The sequence below is a fragment of the Pelobates fuscus genome, chromosome 2 (genome assembly GCF_036172605.1).
Source record: "Pelobates fuscus isolate aPelFus1 chromosome 2, aPelFus1.pri, whole genome shotgun sequence".
Lineage (NCBI taxonomy): Eukaryota > Metazoa > Chordata > Amphibia > Anura > Pelobatidae > Pelobates > Pelobates fuscus.
This window is the reverse complement of record NC_086318.1, coordinates 261015559-261027179: the sequence shown is the minus strand read 5'-3', so window position 1 is coordinate 261027179 and position 11621 is coordinate 261015559. Positions and strand designations below refer to the sequence as shown.

At 38.4% G+C, this 11621-nt stretch overlaps 1 protein-coding gene across 1 annotated transcript; it reads right to left on the bottom strand.

Annotated features, from left to right (window-relative positions):
* Nucleotides 1–1486: 1486 nt before the first annotated feature.
* On the bottom strand, nt 1487–10198 carry DLL1 (delta like canonical Notch ligand 1). The gene is made up of 11 exons (XM_063441237.1): nt 9554–10198; nt 8893–9210; nt 7549–7609; nt 6779–7036; nt 5752–5812; nt 5426–5556; nt 5144–5313; nt 4309–4525; nt 3089–3887; nt 2866–2980; nt 1487–2222 (listed from the first exon to the last, which is right to left on the bottom strand). The coding sequence occupies exons 1-11, from the start codon at nt 9605–9607 to the stop codon at nt 2217–2219; spliced, it is 2190 nt and encodes a 729-aa protein (XP_063297307.1). The 5' UTR covers nt 9608–10198; the 3' UTR covers nt 1487–2216.
* Between the last annotated feature and the right edge of the window lie 1423 nt (nt 10199–11621).

The window sequence follows — 11621 nt, the reverse complement described above, 5'->3', positions numbered from 1 at the left end:
ACAAACACCACAAATATATTAACAGGGGGGAAACCCTGACATCGGAGCATGGGGTGACTGCACCAGACCACAAAGCAAACACCACGCAAGGTCTGGCCTGTACGAGACCACATAATGAGTACAGTATGAGAGTACTTGCTGCAACTCACTTGAAGTGTAGAGTACTCGTTGAGCATACTCTATGTTTATTATTTGATATGTTAATCTTGAGTGTTTAATGCCTGACGTTTAACACCTGTTGTACGTGTCCATGGGAGTAAACAACCTGCTGTAACACCCTGATGTCTACCCCTGTCCCCCATTTTCATTTCTGTAACACCCTCCAAGTCTTGTAAATGAAAGAAAATAATAAAAATTGTCAAATTAAAAAAAAGAAATTAAAAACTGATTGCAATTGTATTGATAGTCATCCTGTTTTGTTTCTCTTAATAATGTAGGGCCAGCTTCTCCACCATTCTTTTTAATGTCCTATAGCATGACTCTATAAGGGAACCAGAAGCATGAGTTATTATTGCATAAAAGGACATTTGTGACAAACATGGGAATTTAAAAGGGTGCTCTAAACAATCTAACCACTGCAGCCCAAACAAGTGGTAAATCCACCAACAGTCTATGAAAAGTAGACTCTTGGTTAAGCCACCTGAGCAGTCTCAGTGGTATCCAAGAGAATTATAGAGAATTGGTATTAATACTATGAAAGTAGAAATTTCACATTATTAAATCAGCTGAAGAGAGGGTCATCCCTGGGTGCCCTAAAGAGACTTGTTTTTGTTCAACTGCTCCCAAATTCTCAGGAAAAAAAAATAGGGGATGGTGCCCATAGACTCTTGGCAGCATTATGCATTACCATTACATTGTAGCTGTAGTAATTATTTTGCTTAGCATGTTCCTTTAACAGTAGTAAGTTAAATCGGACCTATTTGAAATCCATTTCTAATATATTTAGGTTGTAAATTCCCCAAGGTATAGTTCTAAAGTATTGCTTTATAGAGCCTCTGCCCCATGCTAATATTGTGTTAGATGACATTGTTATTTAAAGTAGTTTGAATATAATAATAGCAAAGTTTTTAACCAGGAAAGGTACATTCAGATTACTCTGGTTTTCAAGTACGTCCTGGGGGTGTTACCTTAGACCAACATCCAGGGATTGTTACCATTACCCAATTTAATGGTACTCATTGTCTCTACCTTGGAAGGATTTGAACCTGCAACCCAAGGGTTGAACAGATTCTATTGATGATGCATTAGCCAACTGAGATATCTCACCAGATATTCTATTATGCATGGACCTATGCTTCATGGAATTGGAAAATAACAAACTACCTGAAATGCTGAATAGAAGAGTGTATTCTGTAGGCTAAAGTATAATCCAATATACCAAAAAACAAAAGCACTTTATTGGAGCTAGTTTTTCCCATTTCAGTAATTTATGCTCGTTTTACTCCACAAATAATAAGCAAAATTAACAAACTTAATATAACCAACAAAGTAAGCAAGAAATCCAAAACATAATTTGTAGTATTTATTTTGGAAAAATAGTTTAAAAATTAATTCCTTCATTAACAAAAACCAGTAGAAAAAAATCAATTACCATTTGCACAATATTCCATAAATACATATATATACAAAAAAATATAGTCACATAGACCCGAAGTGCCTTTGTACATATTTAACAAAGTTTAAATTAAGAAAATGAACATCACAAATACTCAAGCTTTACAAATATCGTAAAAATAGTTTTACAAGTTCAAAAAATAGCATACATTTTTTGACCTAGTAGAAAACATCTTTCAGTATCAAAAAACACATGAAGGCAGTGTCTGTCTGAAGTTTAGCAACGAAGTGGCTCAAATGAATCCAAAATATACAACTCAGGCAGTGCACTCTTCGGCAGAACGTAGAAGTCCATTCATTAAATATATATTTATACATATATATATATATGTATATTAATTAAAAAAGCAACCGTCCATAGTGCAATGGAGAAGTACAGAAATGGCAGTGCAACAGTTTGTGTCTGGACACAGAGACTAGCTTGGGGTGTCCATTTTGTTTTGTAGTAATTTTGCTAATTTCAGTAGAGAACCAGCTCAGACTGAATTTAGTGTCTCAGCAGCAGTCAACAAAGGGATGTCCCTCTTCTCTTTCATCAGCAGCATTCACATGGGCTTCAACTCTGAATATCTGACAAGACCTTGGGTTGTACAGCATCCATATTACACCTGTAAAAAGAAAGAGAAAGAGTATATTAGACAATTATTAAGGAGTTGTTAAAGCACATTAGCTTGATAAAATGCTTTGCCTATACTAAACATTGCGAAGTCATTGGACATATGTTTGCTTCTGGTGTGATTAAAACGAAAACGTTTATAATGGTGTCTGTATTCTATTTATAAAAATCTAATTTCCATTTATGCGTTATTTTAAAAATGTCTTACATGGAAAATAATAGGTCATTTTCTCACTTTTTAGCATATGAAAGACGAACTACTGAACAAATTTTAAATAGAACTGACATATTACCATAAATATATTATTACAATAAAATAAATGCAACATCATGGTTTTTGGACTGGGTGACAAACTGAAACGTAAGAAGCAAAATACACCCAAACTAGCAAGTTTTTGTTGCAAACCTAATTTATTACACATTTTAGAACAAAATAGATGAGCTGGAAAGCAGACAAGTAGTAACATTTCCAGTTCAGTTAAAGTATGAAATTCTCTGGGAGTGTATTAGGTTTGCAGTGTTTTATGATGCTCTATATGTCTCTTTGTGAAAACGCTGTTGCATATCCTATTCATTTGTGATCTCAATTTTTAACAATAGTTTTCTAAAAGTGAAACAATTAAGTGGATACTAACCTCAGTTGCAATGATGCATTCATCTTTTTCATCTGATATGACATATACCGACTGATATTTTGTGTCTTTTGATGTGGAGTAGACAGAATCTGCTCGCCTTCTTTCTGATGAATCACTAAGAGTAATACATTTTAAAAAGTTAGTACAAAGTTATTGTTGCAGACATATCAGAAAGAATACATAATACTTAAGAATAAAAGATTTAAAAAATCAGTAAGCATACCTTTTTAAGTGTACTGAGGGTGGGTCTTCTGCATCGGAGTCACTTGAGACGCACTTGGCCTCACATTTCCTACGATCCTCCTTTGAAGATTCTTCATGTTTCAGCTCATGAACCAAATTGTAATCCACAGTAGAGTACCTGGTCTTGTACCCATTTTTGTCAGTATTGCTTTCACTGAGAAAGTCCACTTTCTTATTAGTGTTTTTAATCTGGCTAGTGCCAATGATGCTCACAGAAATATCTTTCTCTCTCTGACAGTTTGCCAAGTTATTCATAGTCTTTGCCTCTCCATGACAAGTACCAGGACTCTGGCGTCTCTTCTGTGCCTTAATTCGCACACAGACAATCACAGCAGCACAGCCTAGCAGTAGCATCAGCACCAAGATAATGCCAGCACACACTGCAATCCATGGAAACTGTCCATTCTGTCCATCTGTATACCTTTCGGTTAAGTCAACAACAGCAGTACTCTCCTGGGTCTGCTCAGGGAGTAAGAACTGGCAATTAAGACCGCCATAGCCTCGAGCACACTCACAGGCATATCGGTTATTCCTCTCATGACATGTTGCCCCATTATGGCATGGATTGTGCTCACATTTGCTTACTGGCATACTGCAGTTCTTTCCAGTGTACCCAGGAGGGCAGGTGCAAGAGTAGTCATTAATCCCATCTTGGCATGTTCCACCATTCTGGCATGGAAACAACGCACAGTCATCCAAGTTATCATCACAGTGCTTCCCAGAGAAACCCTCCTGGCACTGACATATATAGGAATTTCCAAGATCCTCACAGCGAGCACCTGTAACACAGCCAAGTAACAAAAAGGTTAATAAATGCACATTTATCTAAATTGACTGCATGTTATACATTAAATCATAAACTTGCTTACATGTCACCTTTTGCTCACATAAAAAAAAGAGTCACTGGAGGAGATTTATCAAAGTGTTCTGTTCTAAAGTACTAAAAGTGGGGCAATCACTGTGGAACCAGCAGGCACGTTGCATAGGTGACTACTCTCCTTTTACATTAATGCACCACTTTTTAGAACAGAACAATTCGATAAATCTCCCCATAGTGGTTGACTTTGTCCGGTTACGATTTTGTCATACAATTCTTGAACTTTTTAAATAAAGGTATGAGAATTTATAGAGTATATTTCATATTACTGTTAGATTGGATGGATGGATGGTGCAACCAATTAAACTGTGGTCGTAACTTACCATTCACACATGGGTTAGAGCTGCAGTAGTCAATTTTCTTCTCACAGTTGAATCCAGAGTATCCCACTGGGCAAAGGCAGCTGTATCCACCATCTGGATTATCAGTGCACCTCCCACCATTAAAGCATGGTCCATCCGCACAGGTCATGGCACTGAGCTCACAGTTTTTACCATAGAAACCTGGTGGGCAGGAACATGAATAACTATTCTCCAAGTCCTGTCAAAACAAAGGGGAAGAAGTTGTGACATGGGTTTAACACAGCAGAAAAAAAACTAATCTGGATACTTATTAACCCTGCTTATACATTAATCACTAGATAAGCTGAAATAACCCTTGCATTTAAGTGAAATGTGATTTCTACAATTGTTTCATATAGATTACTGCTTTTAGGTTGTTGACCACTTAACATAAGTTTATCAATATTCTAGGCAGTATTCTCAAATATATATTACAGTGTTAAATGTATTACATGTGAGGCAATCGTAGGTAAAGCATGTACTTTCCCTGTATATAAATGCAGATGTCAAATCAGGTAATTCTCAGTTTTCTTGGTTGCGCTTTGAAACACATATATGTAAATGTGCAAAAAAAGGTTCAGTAGTGGGAACTATTCACACAAAAAAGTGCCTCATGGTGTGATGAGATTTCGCTTGCAAGATGAAAAATTAAAAAAAAAGGCATAGTTGAAAAACTCTCCAATTTAAATGATATATATTTTTTTCTAACTTGGATATATTAGACTATATTTTGCATGCTGTTTCATATGTAAACACCCTAATTAGTGTATAAATCAAAATATGTTCATTGTGCCTCTATTAAGCCAAGTATACTTACAGTGCAGCTGCCTCCATTCTTGCAAGGGTTTGTATCACATTCATTTATTTCAATCTCGCAGTTGGACCCAGTGTACCCAGCACGGCAGGAGCAAGTGTAGCTTCCCTGACCAGTATTGGTGCAAGTAGCTCCGTTCTTGCAAGGTTTGTGGTGAGTGCAGTAATTAAGATCTGTAGGAAGAAAATGGAATCATATTAAAATGTGCTTCATGGTATTCTTTCAAACTCACAGTTTCCATAATTTAAGAAATTGTGATTTACACATGCTGCATAGCAAGCTCACCTTGGTTGCAGAAAAGGCCTCCCCAACCTTCCTGGCAGTTGCATTGCCAGGGCTGCTGACAGGTCCCATGCAGACATCCCGGGTAGCGAATGCATTCATCACAGTAGCGACCTTGCCAACCAACTCTGCATCTGGACAAAAAAAACAACATAGATACAGTTACATATCAGTTACCAGTGTGTCGAGAGAGAGAGAGAGAGAGAGAGAGAGAGAGAGAGAGAGAGAGAGAGAGAGAGAGAGAGAGAGAGAGAGAGAGAGAGAGAGAGAGAGAGAGAGAGAGAGAGAGAAAGAAAAAGAAGCAAATGTTTAGCTAAATAGAAACTTACTTGCATTCCCCAGGTTTATCACAATATCCATGATGTTCATCACATCCAGGTAAACAAATGGCTGTAAAAAAACAAACAAAAAAAAACACAATATAAACACCAAAATCTGTCACTGGCAGCACAAAACATAATGATGTTGTTCAGCAGTGTTAATAACAAATCAGATAATCTCCACATACTGTTGAGTTACTGATCCTGTGTGATAACTGGCTACTTTATTGGTCACTCGCAAACAAGCATTCTCTTTAATAAATTTACCCACAGACAAAAGAGAGCTCACAATCCTCATTTCCCCTCCCCCTTTAAACACACTTTTTTCCCACTGAGGGTCAGAAGTCCTTTTTTTCTCTAATTCTATACACACGGTTCCACCCCTTATATCCCAGGGAGTGTGTGCAGATAAGAGTGGACAGCTGGTGTGCAGGGTGCCAGTACAGGACAGCTGCTCTATTGTCTATTCTCTCTCAGCAGCTGCCCTTCTGCAACAATACCTCACTCCCTTTAGCCAGTCAGAGACAGGGGTGCTCCCTCTCCTTCCAATCACAGTAAAGATCTAATCTATGGCACGCGTGTGATTTCTCTTCAAACTTTTCATTATTATTATCATTCAAATAAATGGTCCAAAGTTCCCAGAAGAATGAGGGGCACCAGACTCACAAAGAACAGTGGGGGAAGGGGGAGGAGGTCTTCCTACTTCCCTTGCTTAAGACAAGCTTTTTAAGCAGGCAGTGCATAATTTACACAGCAATGTGACACTGGGTGCACAAATGGTACACAGAACAATAAAGAAGTGACTGTGAGTAATGAGTATACCTATGAAATAAACATGTATATAAGATGTAGGAGTTGGAATGCTACAATTCTCTAAACCAGATCAGTGTGAAAACAAGCGATGAAACACAGGAAATTTTCTGCTTCCTTATATTGAGTTTCTATAAAAACACTGGTGTTTAAGAAGAGGCAGGTTTTCTTTTACATTGAACTGGCAAAATTACAGCATGTTTATTGTTAGTGTCCCAGGACTTACGTTCAGTGCAGTACTGTCCTTTCCATCCTGGGTTACAGACTTTTTCTCCCTTTTCACCACAAGAAAAGTGACCAAAAGCATCATCCCTGGGACGACAGTAGTCGGAGCAACCTTCTCCATAGTAGTGTTCATCACACACAAAGCGGTATGAGTACTTGAGCTCGGTTCGGCCACTACTGTGCAAATCCTGAGACCATTCTTCACCCACAGTCAAGTGCCTCTGGGTGGTGAGACGACTGATCAGACGATCTAGGTTCTCTGTAAAAAGAACAAAAACAGAATTAATTGCAGTGGATGCTCAAATGGCAAAGGACATGTGGTTATTCATGTTTTATGATATACTCATAGATATAATTATACAGTTTAAATATAACATAGCATTTGAAGCATCATTTATTATTATATCACACTTGTATTAATACACCAATTACATGCTATGTAACTGAGAGTTAACCAATTTACACATCACTGGCAAAATCATTAATGGTTTTCACTCCACCAAACAGATCAAAGCTCCAAGAAAGGTGTTAAATCCTTCTCACCTCATTGTAGGGCCTCACATGTAACCATGGAGGGTTTTGTAACTATGCTTTGATAAACATTTGGTGCAGTGTCTCCATTTCACATCTTGCAGTGAAAGGCTTCATTGTCTCAGGAAATTAACAAAACTAGTCAGAAAATGAAGATTATTATAGAGTTCTAAACAATCCAAGTCTATCACTCAAGATATACAAGATATAAAATCACTTAGACAGTTTATATATTCTTACCTGTACTGAGGTCATCTGAAGAATCTGTATGTAGTGCTTCAATGATAAGAGAAAATGTACCCTGTGCAAAAAAAGAGGAAGAGAAAATTTAAAAAACTCTGCAAATTCTCACAAAGTATATAGCTAGTAAACTTACAAAATGATCAGAGATTTAGATAAATCACACAGTGGAGTCTACTCCCTGGCTAGAGGAGGCTCTGTCAGTACCTTTTGCTGGCTAAATGTATTCACTTTTCCTACGGAAATGGGTGGACTTTATAAGTTATTTCCTGGTATCTGCATTTTAGTTTGTTTGTTTTATTATTCAGCATATTTTAACCCTTGATATGCTACTGAAATCCACATATATAGTGTCTATAGCAAGTAATTAATTGTTGGATAAATTATTTTTGGGGGGTAAAAAATGTATATATTTGTATGTTCTTGCATTAACCCTTTGTCTGCTATATGAATTAAAAGTGGTTTTTTTTTTTGTTTTGTTTTTTTATTTAAGAACAAAAATGATCAGAAAGTCTGGCAGGCCTGTTGTCATTAATGTTCACGCTTAATTTCCCCAGTTTCACACATTGAGGATAGCTGTAAAATGAATCCTTTAGGGAATTTCACGCTGTGCTGACAATTATACTACCAGGTCCAAAGACAAGAGGGAAAGGAAAGAATCAGTGACGATTCCCACACCATAACACTTGTTCCGTTTGGATATGTTAAAAAAAAAAAAAAAAAACCCTACTAAAAAATACTTTTTTTTTTCCATATAACGCCACATTCGCCCTTCCCATACAAATGTCTTTGAGCTTTGCCTACTAAACATCACCTTAGGGTATAGACAGCTGTAACCCCCCTCCCTTCTCCCAACCACATAAAGTAACCTTCCCCTGAGGCCACCAGCCTTTATCTGATTTGCCACCACTTCTTTCATCCAGGAGTTTATTTCACCTCCAGTAATCTTATCCCACCCTGCAGACAGATTTTTTTGTTTTATCAGCTACTGTTATCTGTATACTCTTGCATGATCACCAGCCGCCAGACTCTGCTGTCTTCACCCACCTCAACAAATAATACACTTATCACTTTTAGAGGCACTGCTCACCTAAGTAGCACATACTAGCATACAACCACCCAGTTGCACAGCTCCTTGTAAAAATGTATCCCATTAGAATTCTATAACTCTTGACAGCCAGCTTCTCTTGAGCAGATAAACACATTGATCGTTTTACAGCCAGCACTAGTAAACATAATTGTGTATATGTAAGCTATCAATAAACAAAAAGGTCTGACATAGCCCAGAAAATAAATATATAAATACACATCACTCTGTGAAAGCATAGCAAAGTGATCACTCACAGGCCAGGTGAATCCGAAAGGGAATCGAATAGGGTTAGTAAATGATGGATCCGAGCTGCTGCTGTCGGGAACATTGAAGGAATTGGACCCCAGCACTGGGGTGATAGCATTGCCGTAAGTACACGGCGGTTCCGGGGACACGCTGGTCTGGTAGTGTTTTAGACATATCCGGAAGAAGGTCTTGCACTCGCACTGTTGCAGCCCCTGGGAGCTGGACACTCCGGACGTCCCAGTTGGGCAGCAGTTCTTGTTCCCAAGCAGACCTTTTTTATTGATAAACTCCTGCAACTTCAACTCGAAGAGTCCAGAGCAAGAGATCTATATGGAATAAAACATCCCACATGTCAAGATATAGCTCAAATCAACGGTGGGTCAATATACCCACACACATATATATGCATGTCAGCTAAAGAATGCCTTAAAAATACATATATATATATATATACATATAAGCAGTGTGCACGTGTGTTTAGCTACTGTGAATGTATGCAAGCATAATGTATACAGACTAAATGTGACATGAGGTAGAATACTCAGTAGAATCCATTCCAATCGAATTAGAAGCCCAGGTAGCAGGTTCTTTCCCCATAGACCGCAGCACTGCTTCATATCCATTGACTAACAGTATGAGCGGTGCTAGTGATAGCAGAGGCAGCCTTACCTGGTGAAGCAGGGCACAGAGAATGATGAGGCTCAGTGTGGATTGGCGTCCCATGCTGACTGGTTAGTAGCCTGGCAGAGCTGCTAAGGGTGTCAGGAGGCTGTTCCAGCAGACTGTATCATGCAATCCGGGTGCCAGAGGCTTGTCCTAGCATACACTGCTAGTCTCAGATCTGGGCTTTCCCTTTTCAAATCTGTTTTTTTTTTTTTTTTTTTTTTTTTATATAGATACGCCCTTTGATCGAGTGACAGATATTATGAATAGCAAGAAAGGTGGAGACTGGAGTCAAGGTAAAGACTTAAATCGTAGAATAATTTTCTAATCCACCTTTACTTCATCTTCAGGCCCATAGTAAATAGGGAATCGGTTTTGTTTTGTTTTTTAAAATCATATAAAAATCCAAATAAACGTGAAGAATAAAAATGTCTTCGTTGATAGTAAGTGTTGTATAACTGCGTTCCAAGTCCCAGTGTTTAATTCCAGTTGGTTAAGAGTCTTCTCAGGTCTGTCTCTTGGCTTGATGTCCCACAAACAGAAAAAGCAAATTAAAGCATTAGGAGGGTATTGCCTCTTTATATGGAGCCTGCCGCCTGCATAGCTAATGAGATGCAAATGAACAGACCCCCAATCTGTCCAGAGATGGCACAAAGGAGCCTCTTTTAAAACCCTCCTCTCAATGGATCGCCAAATGGTCAGTGAGCTGTAAAATGTGCAATCCTCCCTTCTTTAGCCCCCTCCCCTCGCTTGTTTCCCGTGATCTCTATACAGCAAACACAAAAAAACACTAGTTTACATTCTTGGAATTGTTTCTTTAAAAAAAAAAAAAGTAACGTATGTTCCTTTACGAATAGATTGGGAGGGAGTTGTGTTTCTATCTATCATTTTCCCCAATTCAACCTTACTCCTATCTCAGTCTGAAAAATAATCACCAAATAAAAAGGGGAAAATACATGCGCCCACCAAGACACATGCAATTGCACCTGTGATGAAATCCCAATAAGCCAAACATATTTGTTGTAACATAAGAGGGTATCCTGCGTGTTTTTACTGCATTGGTCACTGCTCCATACATTCTGCTAACCATGGTGTGCTTAAGAGTTATCAAGGTGCACAGTGGACCTGTGCTTCCCAGACAGCCTCAACTCTTTTAGGCAGGGCTTTATGGTTATTTACCTGACATCGCATGCAGTTTAGACTCGAGTCTAGAGGATCTGATCGATGTACATGTTGACTGCAACTATATAGACTATTGATACCGTATGCAGCCTCATGTCCATCAAGTGACAGCAATGCAGTCAGAATACACATGTGACCACTATACATGTATATAATTATACGATAGATAGACAGACAGACAGACAGACAGACAGACAGACAGATAGATTATAGTTATTTATATCCCAGTAAAAAAAAAAAAAAAAAAAAAGTTATACCTAGATTTGTAACAGTCACTGCATTTCTGAAGCCCAGGAGCTTGCAATCTAACTGTTCATCCATAGCAAAGGAACCCTGCATCCGCCTGTTTTAATGCTCTATATATAATCTAAATGCTCGTTCCAAATGTTTGTCTCAATTAGAACTTCAAGCTGTGCTCGAAAGGTGTGTAGGCTGACTACTACCACTACTCTGTGATGTGAATTCTGTCATTTATCTCTCTTTTTTAACATTTCCCTACTGTACCAAGTCTGGTAATAAATGATGTTGTTTAACTTGTCCCCTATTCTTGTTTTCACTGTCTCCTTAATGCGCCTTCTATCCTTTCTCTCTCTTCTCTTCCTCCCTTTCCTCCTCAGCCCCTGTTTAGAAGAAGTGAGTTTGGTGTGTGTCGTTCGCGTGGCTGTCATTAAGGCAGTTTGTTATTGTGCGAGGGATGAATGAGTTGGCCCTTTGTGCTCTCAGCTGTATGGTAATGCAGCCAGCACCTGCTCTCCTGCACAATGCAAGGGAGAGAAAGAGCTCCCCTTGGCGCAAGATGGAGCCTCTGCAACAATTTGCACACGTTTTTTTTTTTTTTTTCTCCCTCTATCAAAGAAAACTGTCCCTGTTAGAAAATAGGAAATAGACTTTT